The sequence below is a fragment of the Boleophthalmus pectinirostris genome, unplaced genomic scaffold (assembly GCF_026225935.1).
Source record: "Boleophthalmus pectinirostris isolate CB_2022bp ecotype Guang Dong unplaced genomic scaffold, ASM2622593v1 HiC_scaffold_4, whole genome shotgun sequence".
Lineage (NCBI taxonomy): Eukaryota > Metazoa > Chordata > Actinopteri > Gobiiformes > Gobiidae > Boleophthalmus > Boleophthalmus pectinirostris.
The window spans coordinates 8,400,395-8,428,321 of NW_026571353.1; the positions used below are offsets into that span (position 1 = coordinate 8,400,395).

Sequence of the window (27,927 nt, forward strand, 5' to 3'; positions counted from 1 at the left end):
GGGAACCCTATAAAGATTTTATCAGAGTTACTCTCGCCAACAAAGCCCAAAGGAGGTCATCATCTGCATGTTTCCAAGCATCCTCCGGTGTTGTGACGCAAGTGTGAATAGAGCCCATTTCTTTAAAAAGTTATTCAAGTAAATGTAACTACCCACCTCTGCCAATCAGTGACTAATAATGTACATTGAAAATAACAGGACAACAGCAGTTTGTATAGAATTTGAAATAAATTACTGCAACAAGAAAGCTTTTGGTCATAGCAGTTAATATTAAATCTTTAACACAACAAATAGCAAATAAGGTTACTCCAGAAATTAATTTACAACAGCTTGAACTGAATACTGTTAACCCAACGAGTTTTACCTTCTATACTTCACCTGGTAAGATTAACACTGGTCTTGAATATACTCAACTAAAAAATGTGTATAGCTTCTTTTTTTTTTTTTTTTACAGTGACTACCCCTTGATTGTCATCTATCTGGTTGGCAGTGACAAAATCCATATGGAGGGTATATTAAAAGGTGTAAAGGTGCACTGAGTAACTTTTCTGCTGTAGAATAGACCACACTATGACGTTAAACTAAACTATCGCCATGGAGACAAGGATCTGAAACTAGGTCAAGTTACAAGTTAGAAAGAACATACTGCTTAAAATACATTCAAATACAAACAAACATCTGTAACTGAATACATGCAAGACTGGAATGTTCCACAGTGAAGACATTAAACTGATCTATCGCCATGGAGACAAGAATCTGAAGCCAGGTCATGTTACATGTAAGAAAGTAAGTATGTTTGTGAATGTATTTTTTGCAATACAAACACATGTAAATGAATGAATGAAAGATACATAATGTCATACTGTGGAACATTCCATAGTAAGACATTAAACTAATCTATCACCATGGAGACAAGGCAAGAGGCTGAAGCCAGGTCAAATTACAGGTAAAAAATAAGTTTTTCAAGGTATTTTTTGCAATACAAATATCTGTCACTGAATATATGCAATGCAAAACAGATAATGTCATACTGTGGAACATTCCGTAGTATGACATTACACTGATCTATCACCATGGAGACAAGAGGCTGAAGCCAGGTCAAATTACAGGTAATAAATAATGTTTTTCAGGGTTTTTTTTAGCAATACAAACACCTGTAATTGAATACATGCATTGCACGATACATAATGCCATACTGTGGAACATTCCAGAGTATGACCTTAAATAGATAGAAGATAAATCGCTATGGAGACAAGCAACTGAAAGCAGCAAAGTTACAGGTAAGAAATAATTTTTTAGCAATACAAACACCTGTAACTGAATATATGCAGTGCAAAACAGATAATGTCATACTGTGGGACATTCCATAATAAGACATTAAACTGATCTATCGCCATGGAGACAAGGCAAGAGGCCGAAGCCAGGTCAAATTACAGGTAAAAAATACGTTTTTCAATATCTTTTTGCAATACAAACACCTGTAATTTAACATATGCATTGCCTAGATAGATAATGCCATACTGTGGAACATTCCAGAGTATAACCTGAAACAGATAAATCGCTACGGAGACAAGCAACTGAATCCAGCAAAGGTAAGAAATAAAATGTTTAAGTTTTTTTTTTTTACAATACAAACACCTGTAAGTGAATAAATGCATTTCTAAGATAGATAATGCCATACTGTGGAACATTCCTGTAAAAGCAATGACATCTCCATGGACACAAGCAGAAAAGCTACACGGTGCACCTTTAAGGATTTGAGAAAATAAATAAAACATTGACATAAACTAGGGACAGCATTACACTTTGTACAATAACCGAAAATAATAATCATATTCACCAGGTTTTGTATTTGGCGAGGAAGTAAGCGCGACCAAATTTGGCTGTAATAACGAAATGGCGGCGAAAACGTACAGAATGAAAGGTAACGCGGAACACACATAAGACACAGATCACACGCAGACATTTAAGATACACGTAATAGTAGCCCATATAAAACCATCTATGTATAAATATAAAGAATCACATCTTAGTAACTTAAAAGGTAACGTTGGCGGCACATCTGGGTAACAGCAGGTTGGCAGAGCAGTGCTTTTAAAAGAAATATACAATCAAAATAAAAATAAACACGCCATTTTTAGGTAGATACCCGGTGACAAAAGTCTGTAATATATTCAGTGTTTGTCAAAAAAAAAAAAACAGAGGTGGGTAGCCAAAAAAATAGTACTCGAGTGAGAGTAACATTACTACAAATTATTTAAGATAGATGTACAAAGTAGTGGTCCAAGAAATAACTCGAGTAAGAATAAAAAAAATATTTGGAGAAAGTACTCGAGTAAGAGTAACTATCTGGACCTCACATCTGATTTTTAATTTGAAGTTAATGCACAAATTTTGAAAAAAAAGAAAAACAATACACAAATGTTCAAATTGTCGTCAACTTAAAGCTTTTGTCAGTTGTAGTAACCAAAAGAGTACTGTACTTCGATGAAAATATTACTCAAGTAGGAGTAAAAGTATGCTGATAGAAAAGAAGAATTTCTTTAAAACGTTACTCAAGTAAAAGTAACTGAGTATATGTAACTGCTACCCACCTCTGATATAAAAATAATAAAAATAATCTAAGAAGTTTTGAATGGAAATGTGTCAGTACAGTAAAAATTCACAAACAACACTGGTGGAAGAGTTCACATAACAAAATGCAAATGAAAATGGCTCGACCCGAGGCTAGAGTGTTTTTAGCGTGGCCTGCTGTCATCATGGCGCCCTCGTGTGGTAGGGATGGGTAAGGTAGGGTCGGGTAAGTGTGTGGGGGGAGGTTTGATTTAAGCGATGACCTCCTCCAGAGCCGGGAGCAGGCCCTTCTCGATCAGATGGGCCTTGAGAGCGTTGAAGATGTACAGCTGTTGGTCGGTGCGCAGGGCCATGAGCTGTTGGATGACTTTGGACGGATTGGGGCCCCTGGGCAGACACAGGAGAAACGAAAAATGTATTATTAAAAGTGTCCACACTGCGCTATTTTCTTATCTGTGTTGTAGTGCTGTTTCTTCGATAAAAGCAGATCTGGAGTTGTGTTGTTTCATTCAAGCACATTTAATACACAAACCCTGCATATTTAGGCTGAGTTATCGTTTCAAACACCTGAAGTCATGTACTAATCCACTGGGTTTATAAACTACTGTGGGGTGCCCCAGGGGTCGATCCTGGGCCCCCTTTTGTTCAGTCTCTACATGCTGCTGTTATGCCAGTTAATACACAGCAATAATGTGTCCTACCACAACTATGCAGACAACACTTAGATCTACGTCTCATTGGCAGCAGGGGACTATGGACCAGTGGACTCACTCTGCCACTGCATCCAACAGGTCAGGGTGTGGATACAAAACAACTTTCTCCAGCTAAACTCAGACAAGACTGAAGTCATAGTGTTTGGTCCACAGAAACAAAGGGACAGTGTCAGCAGTCACCTTCAGTCTCTCTCTTGAAAACCTTCAAATCAGGCAAGAAATCAATAACATCTGCAGACTTTTACCACCTAAAAACATAAATCAAAGGTTTACTGACTAAAGCAGACTTGGAGAGACTTATCCATGCATTTGTCTCCAGTAGGTTAGATACTGTAACAGCCTGCTCACTGTGAGACAGCTGCAGAACATCCAGAATGCTGCAGCTCGGGTCCTGACTCAAACTAGGAAGTACAAGCACATAAGTCCTGTGCTCAGGTCTCTGCACTGGCTTCCTGTGGCTCAGAGAATAGACTTTAATGCAGCTCTGCTTGTGTACAAGTCTCTCCACGGCCGAGCACCAAAGTCCATCTGTGACATGTTAGTGTCATATGAACCATCTCACACTCTGAGGAGCTCAGGGACCGTCCTCCTGCTGGTGCCCAGAGTCAGAACTAAACAAGGGGAGTTGGTGTTTCATATTCATACAGCTAAAACCTGGAACAGTCTTCCTGAACATGTGAGACAGACTCTTCTGTGACGCTGTTTAAATCCAGGCTCAAAACTGTTTTGTTTAACAGTGCATATGACTGAAAGGTTTTCATTCTGCACCCTTCTCTCTAATTTTAATTTTATGATCATTATTTATGTTTTGATTTGTTTGTATTGTGATTTTAAGGTATTTCATATTCTGTAAAGTACTTTGAATTACTTCGTGTACGAATTGTGCTATACAAATAAACTTGCCTTACCTGGAAATGCCAGTCTCTACTAAACAAAATGTAAGGGGCAGTTAACTCGAAAACTAACGCGAAATGTTTCATGACATCACAATTTTGAACGTTGGAGATGTAGACAGACTAATAATAAATTACTCAAGCACTGAAATTGCTCAAGCAGTGCGTGAAACAAAACACAACTCCAGGTATGTTTCTGATGAGGTAACAACATTATAACATTTTTGTGTAATATAGAACCTTTAAAGAAGTCATATTATACTCATTCATCTGCTATGTAGGTATAATCTAAGACAACTGTGGACTATTATAACAGAGACAATACTTCTATGTCGTTTTAACTGCTAACATATTTAAAAAACCGTGTTATCTTTTATTGTTTTGAAAATGCTAAATTTACTGAAAACAATGTATTAACATGTTTTATAAATTTCACTTTAGTTTTTGACACTTTCAGTCCCTCCTCTCCTTGCTTAGTAACTCCCCCTTCAAAGCGCTATCACAACACAATTGACGCACATCCCTCTAATGAAAATATTACCCATCATATCAGGTTTGTAAAGCGGTAGTGCATTATTTTGTATCATGCTTTTGTATATTTATGGAGAACTGTTGTGTGTGAGGGTGAAATAGGCTTATGGGACAGAATATTATAGCTAACTGGGCCTGGGAGGTACTTTTAAGTTACTAAGACATGCATGGAAGACATTAAAAACCTCTTCAGGCATGTTTTTGATGAGGGAACAATATTATATCATCATAGAAAGTTGATTTTGCATAATGCCACCTCTTAAATCTAAAACAACTTAATTAAAATACAAGCCAGCTGTGGAGTGATTTCTACCTGCTCCTTTATGGTACAACATTGCTGTAAACTAGGGCTGTAGAAGACTAAAAACATGCCCTGCAGATCAATTAGTTGTCTAAAAAGTGGCCATGGCAAAAGCTCTCAAAACTATTACGTATCCCTGTAATGTATCTAACCCAAACTGCAGTCACAAGACACAACTGCATGGCTTCCCATACAGTTGTGTCTTGTGACTGCGGTAAAATGTAACTATTTATATAAATGCATTGTTTCCCTTTTCTGTGTAAAGACAGATTAAACTTGTGAATCTTGTGAGTTAATCTGACTTTTTACAGGCAAATACCAAAAATGGCAACTCTTTAGCTGACACACTAACTTTCTGCTGTTGTTCCATATTAGTCCTTATAATCTAAATAAAAAATAAAAATAAAATAAAATCTTTGTCTAGATAATCAATTCTTTAATTTAATGAATATTCCTTTCCATGTGAATGACAGTTCCGTTACAATTAAGCAGCAGTTAGAAGGTGTTTTCTATTAGGGTTGCACCGATACAATACAGGTATCAGATATAGGAGCCATTACTGAAAATTTCTGTGTCGTTAGAATAATTTTAGAAGTAAAATCAACCTTGTATTTGAAGGATTTATGTCTGAGCAGCAGTAGTGAGTTGTATTTCCTGATAGAAAGTCTGGCAGCGGCGGACTGATATATGAGAAAATACTCCCTCAACATGGAACGATTCATGTGATGCAAGGTTAGTTTTATTTCAAACATTATTCTATTAAAAACAGACATTTACATCGACAGTCTGGCGTAATAACGGATTTTCTTCAGGTGTTTTGTGGAGTGGGTAAAACTGTTTTATTGGCAGGCTAATACTCTGGCTCACTAGGAAATGAGGCCCTATGCTCAAAATTCCAAACTGTCCCTTTAAACTATTTTTACAAAGCTGTTCTGTAGCTACTTTAAATGATGAATAATGGTTACACGAATAACAGTTGGGTTGTTTTTTCTTAATCATCCACTGTTTGTGTTTAAAGGAAATAAAAGCTGTTTTCAGTCTCCTCCATTGGGATCAGGTATCTGCAAATACTTAAAGCTGGACTGGTGCATCTCTTTTTCAATAGCTAATAGCCATTGTTTTATGTTGTAATCCTGTAATGCAACGTAAATAAATTAGAAAACTACACATTTTTTTTAATGAATTAAGTATTGTGGTTGTGATTAAAATGCAGTCTTTCAAGAATCCAGATTTTTAAAAATTCTGCAAATCCCAACACACCCAGAAGCACTGAAAATTAAAAGTACTTGAATTGCTTAGAATCCAGTGCTTTTCAGACATTTTAGGGGTGTTAACCAAAAGGTGAGTTTTATACAGATTGTTATAAGAACCTTGCTGACAATATTTTATTTGTAGATAAATGTAAATCTTAACATGTTCTGTTACAACACTGACTCAAATGTAAAACTTGTTGTCACTGAAACGTGAGCGCAGAGCTGTACCTGATGAAGCTGGCGATGTAAACATTGACAAAAGTGGCCATCAGATACTGGCAGTCGAACCTATCCATGATTCCTCCGTGCCCGGGAATCGTGTTGGCAAAGTCCTGAAAACAGAGACAGGAACGCAAGAATTAAAGGGACTCTATGGTGACACATCCATAGAAACAAGCAGTTGAGACACACCCAATCAGAAAAGTTACATGGTTAACATTTAAAGTATAATCCCATAGTCGACTTTTCACATTACCTTGATTTTGAAGGCCCTCTTGAAGCCGCTGGCAAAGAATCCTCCGAAGGGTCCCACGATGGAGGCGAAGGAGGACAGGGCGATGCTGTGGATCTGGAATGGATAGAGCCTCACTGTGCTCTGTGGAGACAAGAATTTATTCAATTCATTGTCAATAAAATGTCTTTCTGATAGAAAAAAATATATATATTATTTAGCATTGTTTAGTTAGTTGGTCTACATTAGAGGAGTCCAAGCCTTTTTACTCACAGGACCAAAATATCATTATAAAAGTTTTAAACCTAGGGCCAGGCCTATTCAAGTTTTACATGTAAAAACTGCACTTGAATTGTTCTTTATTTATTGTGTTTTTAGATTTTTAATATCCTGACAGTTTTTCAGGGCAAAAAATCAAGTATTAGTACACCCAAATTCAAATTAGCAGCCCAGGTTTATATTTTTGGACATCATCTATGCTTTTGGTCAGAGGTTTGATCCAGGTTTGTCAGTTCCGATACTAATAGATACTATGTCTTCAAGTATCTGCTGATGTCTGATATTAACCAATACAGGTGTAGAGACTAAAAATTGGCTTTTTTTTTCTCCAAATAGAGTTAACATTTGACAAAATATATATGATTGTGTTATGTAACTGTGCTGATTCTTGCAAGTAACTACTGAACAGCTTTGTATGACTTAAAGTTCACACTCCATGAGACGTCCTAGGCCTACATCAGTCAGTAAAGAGGAAAACCAGGATATCGACACTGAACCAATATCATGGAACTGATATGAAACCGATACCCCAAAAAAGACTGTCTGGTGCCTTATTATTAACTTATTAGGATAGTGAGAAACACAATTTTGATTCTTTGTATGTGTTTTGTACGATCTTTGTATGGAAAAACTGACAATAAACTTTTTTGAACTTTGAAATACTGCAATTTTTCCGGCTCTGCACCAATATTCGATACCAGTATTGGTATCGGGGCATCCCTACTTCTAGTGAGATATTTGTATAAAAATATGATCAAATAAGAAAAAACGCATTTTATCCTTATATTAAAGTTGGACTAAAAGCCTAAACTCCACCCACATGCACTTCAAATAAAGCTTCTAAAGTAGGCAGTACATGGAGGACTAAAGAGGAGAGTGAGGGGGGAGGAGGAGCAAGGTCTGGGGGTAACAGGTATCCTCACTTCAATTCTATGGACAATCACTATTTCAATAATCAAACTGGTAACTTTTGCTGTTTTACTGTAGGCATTGCAGTTAATTCAGTATTGGACATGAAAACATAGAAATGCTGTTTACCCATCCAGTGACAGACTCGAGGACGGAGGGCAGAGCGTAGTCATGTAACTGGAACAGCTCTGAAGGCTCACAGTCCACCTGGAAACTGTTCAGGTCATTATTAAACTCCACGGGACACACGAAGTACCTGTACCCCGCCATCACATACGACAGCTGTGGAGGAGAAACAAGAGAGTGAGCAACAACAAAATATGGCATTTGACCTGTGGCACTTGCTTTTGTAGCAAGTGTAGCGTTTAATGTATATGTATTTTACTCCTTGTTGGTAGAAAGTAAATAGCACTGAAACCCCAGCTCTTTAAAACCACCTTTCATTAACTTTGTTGTTATGCATATCTTGCCTATCTACTGTTATATACTGCTGCAAAAAAATGCATCTGACAACAGTTTCAGGAGTAAACAAGTCGGTTTAGATTTTTTTTCAACTAGTCAATAATTATTCCTAATGTGGGCTGGACCAGTTAAAACTAAAATGTTTAAGTTTCTCCATTAAAAACACATTTAAAAATAAATTTTGATCGAATACTGGTGCTTTCTGTACTATAAAACTTGGTGATAATAAGCAATTGAAAATAAATATTAGGGATGTAACAATAACTGAAATATTGTGATATCGTATCATCAAAAGTCTCACAATAATATCATGGACTGTGACAATATATCAACTTACAAGTCTCTTTGCTTATAAACATCAGAAACTACATATCCCATGATTAATTTCAGTGCAGACAACATGAAGAGATATGTTTTTTACTTGAATTCTTGGGATTATGATCGAAATAATTCACACCAAAATTTTGTTAAGGTATTTTAAAAGCAAAAAAGTGTCCCATCTACAATTCTATCAGCCTCTTCAAAATATTCCAATAAATATCATAAAGTGAGATTTGGATATCATTATATCCCTAATAATTACTAAAATCTTAACAAATGAAACTTAAAGCTGTACTATAACATTTTTCTAAGGGAATGTTCCAGACAATAGCATTAAACTTGCCTATCTTTAACAAGACACCAAGTTACAGGAGAGATCTACTCTATAAAGAGGTGTTTCTCAAGATATTTTTAAGGAATAAAACACCTATAAGATCAGTTTAATATTTAATACTATACTGCAGTACAGTCCAGGAAAAGTGATCAAATTTCCATGGTGACAAGCAAGTAGCAGGCTCTCCACCAAAGAGGTTACATAGTGCATCTTTAAGCAGTATATGGATGAAAAGTCTTACCAAAGCACAGAACACAATGGTAGAAAATAATCCTCCAATGAATCCTTCCCAGGTTTTTTTAGGAGAAAGCTGCAGAACACAAGACATATCTGTTAATATTGTTCCAAATGAGAACAAAATATATATATAATTGTTACTAAAATTATAACAAACCTTGATGAGAGGCGTACGACCAAAGAAAAATCCAAACATATAGGCCATTATGTCATTGCAGATCACGCTGGAGATCGGCACAATGAACCTTTGGAAACATGGAGGCATAGATTTAGATGGATACCAATGTATGTATCTGTGTGTGTGTGTGCTCGCTTTTTTTAAGCTTTTACTAGTGTTGTCACAGTATTAAAACCTCAAACTTGATTTCAGTACTAAGGAATAGGCTCAATACTTGATACCAGATACCAATTCTGATACCACAATGATTCTTTAAAAAACAGAATGTGATTTTCAGCATTAAATAATACCACTTTCTTCTGTATTACCATGTGCTCTTATACAGTAGTGGTCCGTGGGTGTATACTACCGTATTTTCCGCACTACAGGGCACTCTGGATTATAAGACGCACTGTCATTAAATGGTCTATTTTCGAACTTTTTTCACAAATAAACCGCACCGGACTTTAAGCAAAACACAACAGTTCGATGGATCAGTTGGACTGTGTTTGGCGTGTTCACGGTGACTCTGGGCTTTGTTCAATTGTGGCGTGTAGGGAGGGTGCTGTCTGGGACCAACGGATTGTCGGCGTGTTCCTCCATTCCATTCCTCGTCGGCGTGGAGTGATGAGTGTGTCTGTGGGTGTTTTTCGCAGCACATCGCTGTCTGCTCCGTGTGTGTTTGCGTGCTCTGCGGGTAGTGCAGTTTTGTAGTTTACTGAAGTCTTGCTGGGACACCCGAGTGGATTCGAGTATAGGGCACTCTGGATTGCGGGCCGCGTATTCGGTTTTTGATGGGGTTGGAGACTTATGAGCGCGCCCTATAGTGCGGAAAATACGGTAGTCTACGTGCTCTTATACTTGTTCTGATACAGCTCAAGATCATTATAAAGCTTCAGGAAAGCTTCATTTATGTCCTGTGAATGTAACTTTCTTAGATGGACACCTGCTCAAATGTATATAATATATATATATCAGTTTTAATATTTGATTTTTGATACTTTTGATAACCGTAGCTTTTACTTGTTTTATAATATTTCCTTCACTGTGTAGCTGTTAGATAGAGACATGCACATCCAAAAAAAAAATTGCAACCGTGTGCTAGGTCCAAAGACAAAAATTTTGCAAAAGAAGAAAGATACGCACTGCCATTTTGTGAAGCTCCCAAATGTTTATTTCACTGAAGAAGGGCTTGACCCAAAACATCACATAGTGGTGTCACTGCAATAAAAATTTGAGAGCTTCAGAGAACTGCAGTGTGAATCTCTTTCTTCTTTTTCACATGCCTCAATGGTTATTGTTTTAGTATCATGAAAAGTGAGTTTTTCTTTTGCAGGTTTGTAGAGCCTTACAAGTGTTTACACATTTGTTTGTGTTGGCTTACCAGATCATGCCTTCAAACAAGTTGTGAATGATGAGGTGAGACTGAGTGACCACAATCAGCAGAGTCACGTGAGTCCAACCGAACTGTGGACAAAAGAAAAACAGAAATAAACAACTCAGATCACATGTCACTCTCACTTTTAAATGCTTGGGCTGTAGATTAGAATTAACTTTGATAAGATTTTAACTTTGAATGAAAAAAAAAAAGCAAAAATACAGAATTTAAAACATAATAAGACATTTGAACAGAATCTTACTATTAACTTATTTTAAAAAGATGCATTGTGTAACTTTTCTGATGGAGCAACCATCAAATGCATTTCTCTTTTGGCATTAAACCTTTCTGTCTCCATGGAGACTAAACCAGACCAAGTTACAGGTCAGATCTGTGGAAAGGCGACCCTGCTCACAGTCAGAATGCCTGTTTTTATGTATGTTTTCATGTATGTATTTTTGAGCTATAAATCCACCTGTAATTGAATAAATGTAAAGTAGAGATGTTTAATGTCATACTGTGGAACATTCTAGGCAGAGCAATGACATTTCCATAGAAACAAGCAGGTGAGGGACGCTCCAATCAGAAAAGTTACACGATGCACCTTTAAAACATGTTCAGGATTTTGATTTAATAAAGTAAAATTTGTAAAAGCAGCACTTAAGGAGAAAATGAGACTGCATCTGCGAACCAAGAAGTAAAGCTGGTGTTCTGTTAGCATGCTAGTTGTTGTTCGCATTAGTGTGATGGTGAAAGTCTGCCTCTCCTTTACCCCACTAACAGTTGTGAAAAGGGCTTATAAACTTGTCTTGGACGATTAAGAAGGAGTTAGAAAAAGTGAGGAATAACTTTGGACCACTGCAAATCGTTTAAAATGAACAAAATCAATAAAAATCAGTTACAGCTCATTTCACATTTGACTGAAATATGAGCTGAAACTAATATCCATGCATTTCAGAACATGTTCGTAGAGGTCTAAACTACAGGGAGAACAAGTTTTATACATAAGAGATTTCGAAGGAGAATTATGTGTGCAATTTCAATTTGAGTTGGCAAATAAAATCCAGAGCAAATGTACCATGTAGAACTGCAGGCGGTAGTGTTTCTTCACCAGACTGAGCACAAACATACAGAAACCTGCGGAGACACAAAGACAATATGGTCAGTGTTTAAACAGCCAACTGTGTAAATACAACAAAGGCAGTGCTGATAGATCTGTTTACTTAATGAGCAAAGCGGAAAGGAGTATAAAAGACTGGATACTACAAAGGGCAAACTTGGTCAAGAAGTAGGACTGTGCAATTGATAAAAATGTTAACAGATACTGAGATTAAGTCATTTCTAATGGTCAATGATAGGGGTGTAACGATATCCAAGTCTCACGATACGATATCGTCACGGTATGAACCTCATGGTACGATATTTATTGCGATATCTTGGGAAGGCTCAAGATATGGTGAGAAGGTTCATGATTAGGGATGTAACAATATCCAAATCTATCAGTACGATATTTTCACAATTTCATTGTATGATATTTGGCTGAAAAATCTGTAAATACATTACTTTTTTCTCTTAAAATGCCTTGATAAGACTTAATCCAAAGAGCTAAGACTTAAAAATGCTTAGAACTGTTATTTCTTCAAGTAGTCTTCACTGAAATGGAGCAAAGAATCATGATCTATGTAGTTCCCTCTGTTTTTTTAAGCTATTGCTGCAGCATATCTCTTCATTTAAGCAAAGAGACTTGTAATTCGATATATTGTGATAGTGCACGATATTATTGTGAGAACTTTGAGGATACAATGTCACGATATTTCGGTTACTGTCAGATCCCTAGTCAACGATACGCAAAAAATAAAACAAAATAAATAAAGCTAAGAGTATAATCTGATACTAATGGATATTAAAACTAGTATCAAAACATAGATCCTCATTTGAGCAGGAGTCAAAACTAAAACTTCACATTTACAGGATGAAAATTAAACCCTGAGTAGCCACTATGGAACCTACCTGAACAGCACTGTAATGTAAAAGAAAGTACTACTATTTAATGCTGAAAAGAATTCAGATTTTGGTGAAAAAAAAAAGCACTTGTTTTTGATTACCGTATTTTCCGCACTATAGGGCACTGTGGATTATAAGGCGCACTATCACTACATGGTCTATTTTCAAACTTTCTTCACAAATAAACCGCATTGGACTTTAAATGAAACACAACAGTTGGATGGGTGAGTGGTTTTGTTTGTTTGGCGCGTTCACGGTGACTCTGGGCTTTGTTCAGTGGTGGCGTGTAGGGAGGGTGCTGTCTGGGACCGCTGGATTGTTGGTGTGTTCGCAGTGACTCAGTTGTTCAGTTGTGTCTAGAAGTGGCACATTGCACTCGCTTTTTCGGTTCGTTCCTCCGTTCTGTTCCTCGTCCGCGTGGAGTGATGAGTGTGGCTGTGGGTGTTTTTCACTGCGCGGTCGCTGTCTGCTCCATGCGTGTTTGCGTGTGCTGCGGTTGGTGCGGGTTTGTAGTTTACTGAAGTCGTGCTGGGTCTGGACTGCGGGGCGTGCAGTCATTTTTTGATGGCATTGGAGACTTAAGAGTGCGCCCAATAGTGTGGAAAATACAGTAAATGGCACTGATCAAAATTCTATATGGTTTGTGTTGAGGAAATGAATACTAATAGTAAAATCAAAAATTGAACATAAGACAGGAAAAGACATTGCTGAGCCAAATAAAAACATACAGAGAAATTGTAACAAAAATGGAAATGGTTTAATAAGTGAATCAAACTTAAAGGTGCATTGTGTAACTTTTCTGATGGTATGCTTTTCTCCATGGAGATGTTACTGCTTTGTCTGGAATGTTTCACAATATGGCATTAAAACTATCATCATGGAGACTAAACCAGACCAAGTTATAGGTCAAATCTGCGGAGAAGCGACCCTGCTCACTGTCTGAATCCCTGCTGTTTTTCTAGGTATTTTGGATCTATAAAACCAGCTGTAATTGAATAAATGTAAGGTAGAGCTGTTTAATGTGTACACACTGTGGAACATTTCAGGCAAAGCAATGACATATCTAAAGAAACAAGCAGGTGAGGGACCCTCCACCAGAAAAGTTACACAATGCAACTTTAACTAAATCTACAAAGGAGACTACACTAGAAAATATGCTCTGTTTTTGGTTAGTTATTTAAATAGTCTTAAGTGTAATATTTTTCTGCACATATAAGCAAATAGTGGCAGCAGTTTAAATGAGTGATGTGAACAGACGACGAAAGTGACTTCAGTTGCCACCACATCCTGTTTGGCGCCAGCACAAAATCCACTACCACGGCTAAAGGAAACAGTGCCTTAAATTAGAATAGATAGTTGAAAAGCCACAACTTTATTTTCTTGACTTCCTGATGACACACATACATAAACCCACAAAAAAACCCTCCCTGGACATTTTTTGCAGTATGACTTTAGACTTATAAATGTCCTATATTACACAAAACTGACTCATGTGAGCTTTAAGAAATGTTATAATGTTGTTACCTCCTCAAAACATACCTGAGTAATGCTTTATTATTAGTCTGTCTACATCTCCAAAGCTCAAAATTCTCTGTTCCACCTTGTGATGTCATATAGTGGTAGATTACAGCTACCCTTTACCTGTGGAGCGGTGACCCTGCTTGCAATAAGAATGAACAAACTCAAGTAATTTAACAAATGCAAAATATATAACTTTGATGCCATATTATGAAACACTGCAGAAAAGTTACATAGTGAACCTTTATCTAACTGTAACTGCACTAAGGTCTCTGTACTTCAAATGGCAATGACTCAACTTCTGCATAAACAACAGATATGTCCATGACCTAAGATGGTACAGTATAACTTCCCTCTTGTTTCTATAAAAAGCAGTAGTAAACTCAGGAATTTCTCACCCTCTCAGACCATTCAAGGTAAAAAAAAATGATTCTCAAGAAGCTGTTTTGAAACAAAGTAGGTCACAGGGTAATGTGAACGACTACTGTTATACAAACCCAACTAAATGCATAATATGAGAAAAAGGTGTGATATTAGCTAAGGGTGTTTTGTTTTGCGATAATGTTACTATTAAACTGTTTAATATACGTTAGTGTTAGTGTGACAAAGTATTGGAAATCAGAAAAAGTCACTGAGCAGCACATATTTAGATTTAAACATTTTTGACCTGAAAGCTGCAAATTTACCTAGTTTGCATTAAAGTTGCCAAAAGATGACTACAGACAGCAGGTAATGCTGTTAAAACACAATTTACACTAGCAAAAAAGTGGATTCAGTGTTTATAATTGTTTATAATAATAATAATAATAATACATCAGTTTTATGCAGGGCTTTTCTGGACGCTTACGCTTTACAGAGCATTATTCATTCACTCCACACTCGGTGATGGTGGTAAATTTCTATTGTAGGGGCAGACTGACGGAAGCAAGGCTGCTAATCTGCACCATCAGCCCCTCCGACCACCACCAACAGTCATGCACGCATCATTTTCATACTAGGCAAAGTGGGTGAGGTGAAGTGTCTTGCCTAAAAACATAAGGACAGTTTGTGGCACCTGATTTTCCCAGTGGTCTCCCATCCAAGTACTAACCAGGCCTGGCCTTGCTTAGCTTCTGAGATCTAACGGGATCAGGCTTTGACAAGGAATGGACATTTAGTTCCACTTTAAGTTGTCCTATATTACACAAAATTGATTCTCGTGAGCCATGTTTTAAATACCTGCTCAAAAACATACCTGGAGATGTGTAAATAGTCTGTTTACTTCTCCAAAGCTCAAAATACTCTGTTCCACTTTGTGATGTCACAAAGTGGTAGTTTAGTAGTTAACCGCACCTTTTACCATTAGTTCAGTACATTGGTGTTTAGACTTGTTTTTAAACTCGATACACATTCCTTAGAATGTGAAGCACTTCCTGTATTACCACATGACATCACAAGGTGGTTTTTTGTTTGAGAGAAGAATTCCTAAATTTGCAGGGTTTGTGTGTTAAACATGTGTGAATAAAATAAAAACAGCTCCAGGTCTGTTTGTGATGAGGACACAAAATTCATTTATAACATATCAGAAAACAGTGCAATGTGGGCCCTTGACTCAGTGCTGATTCTGTGTCCTCAAATCCACTCACTAGAGCATTTTATGTGGTCTGGCAGTCAAATCACAGTAAATAAATGAGATGTAACTGAAGGCACACTGGATTCTTTGTCTTCCACTGTTGCGATGCGTCATTCATGTCACAAACCTGATATAAGTAGAAAGACTGTTTCCAGTAAAACATGAATGCAAATAGGGAAAGTATTCAGGGTAATGTTTAATGCTTTTTGCTTTGGTTTGAAGTAAAACACATCAATTATTCATGCGCCATTAGCTATATGGACTCAACAGGCTCTGTGTTAGCCAATGTAAGATGGGGGCAATAGGTTTTCTACAAAAAACAAATCTCCTTTTCTCCAATTTTCCTTGTACTGATCTTTTTTAAAATGTATATTTAAAACAAAGACAATTTTAACATTTATTTATCGTTCCTGGGTCTGGACTCTTCTCCAAACCAAATGCTTTTACTGACAAATAATTGGCCATAGATCTCTCCATTAAAAAGGGACCAAAGCTGATAATTGACAATTACAATTTGTGTTTTGATTCAAATTGATTGCACATTCCTATTTGAAATGATGATTTATAACGATTTGTAACGTTTGACTGTTCCATTCATCGTACTTAAATGTGAGTGTATTGGTGTAAATGTGTGAATAGCGGCTGAGTAATGCCTTAGTCGTCCAGGTAGGTTCCATTGCAAAAGAAAATTTAGAGGGCACATATTACACTATTTTATGATCTATGTTATAATTTAGTTTCCTCATCACAATCATACATGGAGGTGTGTTTAGCACACACGTTTACACAAATACTGCATAGCTGAGTTCTTCTCCCAAACAGAAAACATTCTGTTCCACCTTGTGGTGTCATGCAGTAATACAGTAACTGCTTCACTGTTTTAAAGACTCATATCTCCACTAGAATCACTGGGATAATTTCAGACCGGGAATTGCCCATCTCTACTGAAAAAAAGGTGAAAGGCAGCTGTTAACTTACCACTACATGACATCATAAGGTGCAACTGAACATTTTGAGCTTTGGAGACTAATAATATTTGATGACTAAAACATGTGAATGAAACTAAACACAACTCCAGGTATGTTTGCAATGAGGTAACAACATTGTAACATGGTTTAAAGCTCACAAGAGTCAGTTTTGTGTCATATAGAACCTTTACAGATCACATACTGTGCTGGAGCCTGCTATATACTTCAAATGTACAAATGGATCATTATGTTATTATTTATACATTTCAAATCTAATAGTCATCTAAAATGATTTAATTAAAGAAATAGTTCACAGACTACCATTAAGAAAGATGTGGTGCGTCGCCCTAAACATCAACACAAACAAGAGACGGTGTTACGAATCTGGGGCTGGTGTGTACATGGCTCAAACCACACACATAGAAAATCTCTGCAGACAGACGCACTTATTGCTACACTCACGCTCAAACGTGCTGACATATCCGCTGTGCCTCATATGTACCTTGGGAATAATTTAATAATCTGAAACATGGATACCTTGTTTAAAACTAAATTATTGTCTTATTAAAGTTGGGTCCTTGCAGGGCCACGCCCACATCACCCCATGTGACATATCACCAAAAGATCCACAACACTGGCAACTCGATGGATATCTGCATCACACTGGCAGGCAGCAATTTTTTTTCCCCATTCGTACCAAAATTACTACACTACACTGCCGAATGCCACACGTATCACTGATTGACAAAATAAAATTGTAGAACAAAGTTAGTATGTCACAGAGGGCGTACGCCGGTGGTGGTGAACACAGGGCATGATCAGGGATATGGTGTCATAAAAATTAATTATTAAAGTTTACTCAAACAAGCACAAATACAACTTCCAGAGGGGAGAACAGCTCTAACATGATTAAAATCTATTTTGCATGATAGGTATCCTTTAATTCATAAGATTTCCTTTTGCAATGTGTGAATGGCAGTAAATTGGTGCAGAAAAGCAACTACATATTAGTCAGTTAGTCCCAGGGAAGGTGTGGCTATAAGTCGCTGTGACCGAGTAGGAATGAGTAATGTTCTAAACTAAGGTGCATGTACAAGATTATAGTATGGTATTCTGAAAAAAATTTAAATAAAAACTAATTTCTTTTATACCACTGAGGTAGAGGGCGAATGATATGAAGCGATGGTATTTGCTGAGTATACGCAGTGGCTCCTCTCTCTGCACCAGTGTGAAGAAGTAGTCAGTGACAGTCTCCCCATAGAAGAAGTAGTTCACACACAACAAGAAGTACCTGAGGGCAAACAGAGGAGCAAGAACAGGCAGGTCTCATCATTATTGCAACTTATCAGGATCACTACACCTGCTGAAAAACCTGGGAAATGTCAGGATACAATACAATATTTGAGTTTCACAATATTGTCGGTTAAAAGGTGCATTGTGTAACTTTTCTGGTGGACGGTCCGTCAAATGCTATGCTCCATGGAGATGTTGGTATTAAACCTTTCTATCTTCATGGAGACCAAACCAGATCAAGTTACAGGTCAGATCTGTGGAGAGGCAACCCACTCACAGTCAGTATATCTGTTTTTTGAAGTATTTTTAGGTATAAATCCACCTGTAATTGAATAAGGTAGAGCGGTTTATTGTCATACTGTACATAAATTCCAGACTGAGCAGTGATATATATCCATGGAAACAAGCAAGTGACGGACCTCCAACCAAAAAGTTACAGAATGCACCTTTAAGTTGGAATAGTTAGCTCATTCTCTGCACACATTTTTCTGGAGTTTTAAATAAGGAATTTAAATTAATTGCCAACTTTTTGTGGTCAAATTATTCCACAAAACTACACTACTACAGAAAAGTTTGGAGACACTTTTTCAATCATGTTTTTTCTTTCTTCTCGTGACTATTTACATTGTAGATTCTCGCCCAAAGTATCAAAATTGTAAATGAACATACTGTATATGGAATTTAGTAAACTAAAAATGTCAAAATAGCTCCAAACTTCTTTTAATTTTTTCAAAAATAGCCACCCTTTGCTTTGATCATTGCTGTGCACTCTGCATGGAACACCTGTGAAGTGAAAACCATTTCAGGAGATTTTGTCAAAAAATTCACTGAGAGAAGACCAAGGGTTTACTACATAAAACAAATATCTTGCATCATATTTTTTGATGTCTTCCATATGTATATACAATTTAGAAAGTGGTAAACAAAGAAAAAAAAACATTGAATGAGATGGTGTCTTCAAACTTTTGCCTGATAGTGTATATGGCAATTTTTGTTAATTATGATGTGATTATAAAGTTGCAAATATCCCAGCTTTTTCAGATTCAAGGCACGCTATGGTAATCAAAGCTACAGCTAAAATCAATTACAGTTTCCTATTTTGTAGATTGGATCAAGACCGGGTCAAAACTAGCGTCTAAATCTAGTGTTAGACCAACAAACAAACCTCTGGATGTCTGCAACAAAGTAGAACATGGAGAGGAAACAGTAAGAATTTAAACACAAGTAAAGTCAGAAAAAACATTTTGTGTATATTTAGGATGGAAAGAGGTGATTGGCCGCACCAGCTGAGTGTCCTGAACCAGGGTAGGTGGTAGGAGTGGTACACACTGTATCCGATTGTGATGATCTCATGGAAGCACTTGATCTGGACACACAGGACCTGCAGAAAAAAAGACTTCTGTCAAATAACTTTTCTTTATAAGCTTTTCAAGAGGAGACACGCCACCCTCTTGTCTCTATGGGAATGTTAATGCTTTGTAAAACATTCAAGGCAAAGTGATAAGTTACATGCACAAACTCCTACAATCCCTAAATTAAGAAGCATATTAACTTGTAATGGAGTTTTCAAATTACTTTTAATTAGTTATGAATTTAATAAAAGGTAAAGGCCTAACACTGACCACTCCTGTAATTATGAACTTAATCCTAAAATTCGGCATTTCATTTTGCATTCACAGACAATGACATTAATAATATTGACACAGTTAAACTGGTCTCACGCGTGACTTATGGTTAAAGCTGTACAGTATAAACTAATTACAAAGTGGTTGGTGAGGTGATTACATCTGTTGACACATGACACATTTCCTTGGAGCATAATTCACTCACAGATTCTCTTCTGTGTGGTGCTAAAGTCTGTAACACAGAAGCAGCAGCAGCAGTCATGTGGATACTTACGATCATCATGAGCACCATAGGCCCCAGGTATATGATGAAGAAGAAGAAGGAGATCATGGCCAGTGTCAGGATGCCTCTCACCCACCAGTTCTTCCACCTGGGGAAAGAGTAACGGATAGAAGTTAAACAGAATCAAATCAGTTATGTTTACATGACCTTTCTTGAGTTACAAATTTACATGTGGGGCTACATCTAAGTTTCTACAACATAATGAGACTGGAAAACTTATGAAGGCTCAAAATTCTAGTCAGTAAATAATACAATCCATGGGCCTTTCCACCAGATAAGTTACACAATGCACCTTTAAAATTGTGATCACCAGAATTTTAGATGTAGATTCTAAACAACATGTTATATTTTAGAGTTACCATAGATGCTTAAGTTTTTAAACTCTCTTAACTCTTTTAAAAGGTGCTGGTCCTGGTTTGGGTCTTTAAAAACATGAAAACAGGACAGAACTGTGTTCAGTTTTAATGTATTTCTCACTTTGGTAACACCTCTCTACCATCCGTTGCTTTTCACAAATACATTTTGTTGTCATTGTGATGCTAACAACAAATAGCTTGCTAAAAGAGCACCAGCCTTACTTTCTGGTTTGCAGACAGTGAAAGTACTTTACAAGTAGCAAACAGTGGTGTTATTTTGTAGCCAGGCTGGCGCTACCTTGTGCCTCCACTCAATTTCTTTCTCTCCAGTGTCCAGTGAGCTGTGAAGCCATGTCTGGGTCCCTTTTGTGGTACAGTACAACAGTAAACAAAACGGTCGAGATGGATGTAGACGAAGCCAGACATTCTGTGTTGGCAACGATTCCCGAGATCAAGGATTTAAAGCCAGAACAAAGAGAATGTTTGGTGAATTTTATCATGGGGAAAGACATTATTGTCCTTCTTCCTACGGGATTTGGGAAAAGCTTAATATACCAGTTAGCCCCGTTAGCAGCGCATTACATATGTCACAACCAAATAGCAGCGATTGGTTAAATGAAAAAGTACCCGCCTACCATCAAGCGAACAAATCCTAATGCTGCAAGGTCAGACAGTTTCTATGAGGTGAAACCGGTTGATGAATCAAGCTAATCATTTTGACCCTGAGAGCTGCTTTTACAGAATATAAAAAAACAACTATATATTTACTATATAAAAATTAAAAAAAAATTGTTAAAAATTAATTAAAAAACAGTTACAGCTTCTTTAATAATACTTTGAAACTGGCAATGAAAGTGAAAATGATATTTTAGATGAAACTGCAAGCAAGTTTTCCTCTATTTGAATATTTGTAGTAAATTCCCCATTGTGAAACTTAAAAAAAAATTTAATCCTTTTACTATTCTTTTCTCTCTTAGATCTATTCATTTTGTAATTTGTGGTTTGTTGATGTATTCCTTGACAAAATAATGCTATGATCATTGTGTGATGCCAAAGCTCCTTGTACCTTGATGAGAGACCGGACAGGGCCTTGTTGAGGACTTCGGGGGTGTCATCGGCGGACACGGGCACCTCTGGGACCCCCGTATCGGGCTTAGACTCACTGTCAGACACTCCATCCTTCTCTGCCTTCAGCTCGCTGTCTGAGCCCTGAGAACAACACAAGAAAAGATACAAGGCTTATAGACATTTGGAGCGGTGCATTTTGTATAAGATGTTGGAAAAACTTGGGATAGCTATAACAAGGGACTGGTAGGGCATCATGGTTGATTTTAATTATTGATTGATCTAGATTTCATGACCATAAAGATACAGACTTTTAATCTCTCTTTTTAACACAAAGAGATTTCAATTTCTTCCTCTTAAAAAGGTGCATTGTGTAACTTTTCTCTTTTGTCCATGGGGAAGTTATTGTTTTATTACACAGTATGATATTACACCTTCTTATCTTCATGGAGACCAAACCAGAAGTTACAGGTCAGATCTGTGGAGAGGCAACCCAGTTTGTAGTCAGAATGTCACAATTGAAGTTTTTCTAGGTATTTTTGAGCTATAAAATCACTAAATCGCTATAAAATCAATAAATGTAAGGTAGAGCTGTTTAATGAACATTCCAGGTAGAGCAATCACGTATCCATAGTAACAAGCAGGTGACGGACCCCCAACCAAAAAGTTACACCGTGCACCTTTAAGTCTGAACCCTGCTACAAAGCATCAGTTGATTCAAAAGACAATATGACATGACATTTGATTGATTACAGCCTGGACACTGGTACTAAACAGAACTAAATCAATCCCCAGCAAAACCTAAACTGGGTCTGAAATGTCTCTGGAACCAAGATGTGAGCCGGATGGACGATACAGTGGAAATCTGTGAGGTTGGAGGCTCTTCCCATTGATCGGTACTGGTTAAATATTGAAAATTTAGTCAATATTTCATACCAGTATCTAGACAGCCCCAGTCTTTGTGTGCCCATGTGTCAATCCCAGTTTCTTTCCAGTGCATCAGATCGTTTAAAAAGGACTCTTGTGAGCTTTAAGTCATGTTATAATATTGTTACCTCCTCAAAAACAGACCAGGAGTTGTGTTTCGTACCATTCACATGTTTCAGTAATACTTTATTATTAAACTGTTTATATCTCCAAAGCTCAGAATGCTCTGTTCCACTTTGTGATGTCATGCCGTTGAGCCGTTAACAGTTCCACTGTATAAACTTGTCTAATTTTTGATATCCACTGATCAATGGTCGGTGTAGTGCACTGTTGGGCAAGTTACTTTAAAGCTGTAATGTGTTATTTGACTTGACTATATGACTTGTTACTGTCATTTCAAAATAATTTGTTACATTACAATATTACTTCACTTAAAATGTAAAGCATTACATTACTATTGTATTACTTTTGAGTTACTCTCACCAAAATAACTGTGAAGATGCTGAACTTTTGCGCCATATATGGACTGAACCAGGACTAAACTAGGTTTAAACCAGGACTAAACTAGGTCTAAACCAGGTTTAAACCAGGTCTAAACCAGTACTGAACTAGGACTAAACCAGGACTAAACTAGGTATAAACGAGAACTGAACAAGAACTGAACCAGGAATAAACCAGGTCTAAACTAGGTCTAAACTAGGTTTAAACTAGGTCTAAACCAGTTCTAAACCAGAACTGAACTAGGACTAAACCAGGACTAGAACTTGGCGATCGGGCGTCAGCTGGTCTTCTCCCCGTGGAGCATGGAGTTCTGCTGTTCCACTTCATTTGTACTGAGTAAAACATTAAATTTTTTTTCCCTGTAATGCCTTACATTACTGCATTACAGCAAAAAGCAATGCATTAGAGTAATTCATTACTTTTATAACGCGTTACTCCCAACACTGGTGCAGTGGTAGTTTTCAAGTTAACAGCTACCTTTTACCTTCAGTGCAGTAGAGATTGGCAATATCAGAGCTGAATTGATCCACAAGATTCTAGAGAAGTGTTAAGAGTCTATAAAACAGTTGGGCACTTCCTGTATTACCACATGACATCACAAGGTGGAAAAGTGTTTTCTGTTTGAGTGAAGAACCGCAGGATTTGTGTGTTAAACGTGTGAATGAAACAAAACACATCTCCAGGTATGTTTGTGATGAGGAAACAACATAGAACACTGATTAAAAATGGCATAATATGGGCTCTTTAAACAACAGACTAATGAGTAAAATCGGAAATAGGCTAAAAAACACATTTATAATCGCAAAAATTTAATTCCTTATGTCGACAATCTGAAAAAAAATCTATTACAATCGTCAACACTTGCTCTATGTGGTGGTTTCTGTGTGATTTAAACTTTGCCAAATCGTATCAGTCCATATTGTCGCCTTGTCCCAGCCATCTGTTCTCTCCTGACCCCAAATCACAGAGTCTCCCTCGCCATGGCAACTGTGATCATCAAAACATGGATATCGTCAAACACCAAAAGCTCATTAGTGAAAGCGTGGCTCTCTCCTCACCCCTGCTGCCCACTCCAGTCACTGACCCCTCTGAAACCAACGAATGACCAAATTGGGACTGATTCTAAAGCAAAGTAAATCCTCAGCTAGTGTATCAAGCAGATGACCACAAGTAAGTCATGTGACAGCTCCAAGATTCAAGAAAAGAACTGCTCTTTCTTATACAGCCATTTGTATTAGATTACACGGGCATATTTTAAATCAGAAAAAAATAATATTAGAGTTACATGATTTGGGAAAAATATTGACAAATTGATAAACTTTGGGATTGCAGTTAAATTTGGGAAATGTTTTAATATTATTCAGTACACAATTTCCACAAGGCACGAGACTGGAACTACGAGAATGAGGCAAGACGAGATTTTCACATTCTTTATAATAAATAAATTGTGCAGTCCAGTTCCCAATTTTGGGCTCACCATTTTTGATTTACTTTATTTAATATTTTTGCTGTCATTGTAGAATTACAGCTTCTCAAAAAAATTTAACTCACCAGTATTTAGTTAATCTTTTTTAATCCAATCCAGTAGTAAAAATACAGGGGGTAAAAAAGACAAGATCATTTTCAGCATGTATGCACAATCTTGGGGCAATTTTGCCTCACGAGATCTTGTCCCATCCCTATTATTCAGTCCAAAGATCACATTTTAGGCCTGTCCAGGAGAATTGTCAAACTAATACAAGATTCAAATTTCAGAACATGTTTGTATGAATCTAAACTACAGGGTTAGCAGTTTTAATAGGAATACAACAGAATATTTAGTTGTTTGTGATTTTATTGCAGCCATAAATGCAATGATGGTTTAAGAGTCAAATCTTAGAATCTCTTATGTAATAGAAGTATGTAGTTTAAACAGATATATTTTACAAGACCTTTTAGACAACAAGTAAGACAATGAATACACTATGAGAGCCCATGCATTGTCTGATAATAAAGGAGTTTTATAATAATAAATACATTTTATTGGCATTGTCAGTGAGCAAATAGTTGGAAACACTGCTTTACGTCTTCTCTAATCTAAGGTGGGTTGGTGAAATGGTGTTTCAAACTCAAAGTAAACAACAAATTAGTATTGAACATTATTGATTCTAGGTGCTCTGGGGGGGATAAAGGCTTGTTTTTCATGATGACATTGCGAGAGACTTCAAACAGATGAGCCATACAGAATATAATGAAATGAATCTAAAATGGAAATTAGTGAAGTGTCTTGAGAACAGCTCCACAACATAGTCTTTCTTTATTTGTGTACAAACAGAGCAGTGTGCCCAGCTCCAAACAGCTGCTAGAGCCAGCTCGCCTTCCCTCCCTCTCTCGCTCTGTGCCGCTGGTTTCTATGGATACGCGGCCGTCATTCAGGATGAGGTTAAAAATAGGCGCTTTCCATAAAAAAACACCCCTCACTCTGGTGCTTTCCTCACAGCCAGTGGCAACACAATATTCAAAATAACCCAGTAGACATTAAAGGTGCATTATGTAACATTTTTCGGGAGGGGGTCCGTCACCTTCCTGTTTCTATGGAAATGTCATTGCTCTGCTTGGGATGTTCCACAGTACGACATTAAACAGATCTGGTTTTATTGCTCAAAAATTCCCAGAAAAAAACAAGCATTCTGACTGAGCGGAGTTGCCACACCACCGATCTGACCTGTAGCTTGGTCTTGTTTGGTCTACATGAAGATAGAAAGGTTTAATGCCATACTGTGAAGAATCCCAGACAAAGCAGTAGCATTTCTATGGGTAAAAACATTTGACGGACCCTCCACCAGAAGAGTTACACAGTGTATTTTTGAGCAATATACTACCTGTAATTGAACAAATGTAAGACAGAGTTGTTTAATATCATACTGTGGAATATTCCAGGCAGAGCAATGACATATCCATAGAAACAAGCAGGTGATGGCCCTTCACCATAGACCTTACACAATGCTCCTTAAAACCACAAGACTATTCTAAATCTACAATATTCTTGCACCATGAGCTGCAATAAATAAACAGCAGAATCTGAAACATTTAATACTTCATAGTCATAAAGTTATTCATTCAAACTTTTATGGTTTAAATCTTATTGCATCATCGAAAATTTACCACAAATGTTCCAGTAGTGCAAAGAAAAAGTATGCAACCCTAAAAAATATTGTTCCAACTTTCATAGATTGAACAATAAGTCAGTATAGGGACAGTGACAGCAGTGACATTATTTCAGTATTTTTATGACTTCCTCTTAAACACAACAGTCATGTGAAGGTAACAAATTTATCACATTTTTGTTTGCCACTAGAACATTTTAACTAAGCATTGCCACAACTGACATTATGAATGACAAAAACTTGAACTTAATCCTTATTTCACTTCCATGCATATTTTATAAATTACCCTATACAAGCACTTATTCCTGTTATTATATATAACATTATATGCATTGTTTTACATAGTGGCATTTTTTGTAGAGCATATAGACTAGTATACACCCATGGATCACTATGGAACCTGCCTGGATCACTGAAGGATTACATAGATATAAGATGGCATGGTAATATAAAAGAAAGTACCATGATTTAATCTTAAAAATTACATTCTATTGCCTAAATAAAGAGTGTTATTAATTTTCATTGTGGTATTAGAATCTGCATTGGGTTTCGAGTCTACTCTTCAGTGCAATCTACTGCAATTGTAGTATTGTGACAACACTTTCATGGAAAAAAAACAACTAATTGCCGAGCGAGCAATTACCATGATTTCATTTCCAGGCATCCAGTTTCAAAATTATTGTCAGACAACATCAATATGCCTTTGTTTATTACACATTACTCAGTGACTGTATTCGTCCATCATTTCGTCTGTGCTTTGGGCTGCATCTGCTTTCACATAAATTTGCTCTTAGTGCTTTTTCCAATTATCTTTTCTGCTCGTCCTTTCGTCCTAGATAAATCCCCACAGCCATAATCAGCATCAGTCTGCACGCCCCCTACAGAAACATAATGACGTACAAATGGTAGCTTCTCCTCCCTTGAGTTTAATTGAGGGGCAGTAATAGCTGTATTATTGAGGTTGGCAAGAGGGCTATCAAACCAAACATTGAGTATTGTTTGAGCTATCGTGAAATTGTATGGGATAAGATCATACATACATAATACAAATGCAAATATATAAATAGAATACAGAATAAAACGATCATATGAATCATCTGTGACGTGTGTGACGATGTTAACTCCCTTTTTTAAATTGATTAGCTTATCATTCCAAACATGCCTAAGCAATCACACCATGTACAGTCAATAAGCTAAAAATAAAAGTACGTGTCCCGTTTTTATAAATTAATAGTATTTCTAAATAGTTTAAGACCTTTATTTTATATCGGGTTGGTTAACACAAAACAATTCATTGTCGTATTTTATACATTTGAAAAGATTTCTGCGTGTCGTGTCTTGTTTTCAAACGGAAATACACACAGGAAGCCCGTAAACTACCTCGACCAATCATCGCCTAAACGCTTGAAGTCTGGCGGACAATTTGTAACAAGCCTTCAAAATCGAACTATTTAACATCTCGTAACGTGGCAATCACTAAAATAACAATAAATGGACCAAAACACCAACATGGCGTATTATATCTCCCAGGTAATGCTAGTTTGATCTGGTTATCTGTTGGATGAGCCCGTGTTTAGCCTGTTAGCATTAGCTTCGACGCAGCAGACCCCCGTACCTTGTCCTCGGACGCTTGCTGCTCCAGGGTCGGATCGCAGTCTTTGGCTCCACGGTGCCTTAGCTCGGTCATCTCCGCGAACCGGGGCTCAGCGACGACTACTGTGAAGAGCCGGTGACTCCGAGAGAGGCACTGGTTTGGGGGCAGTGGGCGCTCCTGTTAGCCGATCCTCTTCTGGGCTATATTTTGGGCAGTGCTAAACTGAGCAAATAAACTGTACA

General features: G+C 37.1%; 1 protein-coding gene across 1 annotated transcript; it reads right to left on the bottom strand.

Moving 5' to 3' along the window:
* Positions 1 to 209: 209 nt before the first annotated feature.
* cds2 (CDP-diacylglycerol synthase (phosphatidate cytidylyltransferase) 2) lies at positions 210 to 27,927 on the bottom strand. Its single transcript, XM_055162009.1, has 13 exons — positions 27,707 to 27,927; positions 21,519 to 21,661; positions 20,088 to 20,184; positions 19,472 to 19,569; positions 18,047 to 18,186; positions 11,872 to 11,930; positions 10,800 to 10,882; positions 9,416 to 9,503; positions 9,263 to 9,331; positions 8,034 to 8,186; positions 6,741 to 6,860; positions 6,494 to 6,597; positions 210 to 2,961 (listed from the first exon to the last, which is right to left on the bottom strand). Exons 1-13 carry the CDS (start codon positions 27,776 to 27,778, stop codon positions 2,826 to 2,828), a joined length of 1,362 nt encoding a protein of 453 aa, XP_055017984.1. The 5' UTR covers positions 27,779 to 27,927; the 3' UTR covers positions 210 to 2,825.

Excerpts from the sequence above, each read along its gene's own strand:
- cds2 (XM_055162009.1), bottom strand. The coding sequence starts at position 27,778 with ATGACCGAGCTAAGGCACCGTGGAGCCAAAGACTGCGATCCGACCCTG. Across the intron at positions 19,570-20,087 it reads CTATGGTGCTCATGATGATC|GTCCTGTGTGTCCAGATCAA; the intron begins GTAAGTATCCAC and ends TTTTTTCTGCAG. Across the intron at positions 11,931-18,046 it reads ATTCGCCCTCTACCTCAGTG|GTTTCTGTATGTTTGTGCTC; the intron begins GTATAAAAGAAA and ends GTGTCTCCGCAG.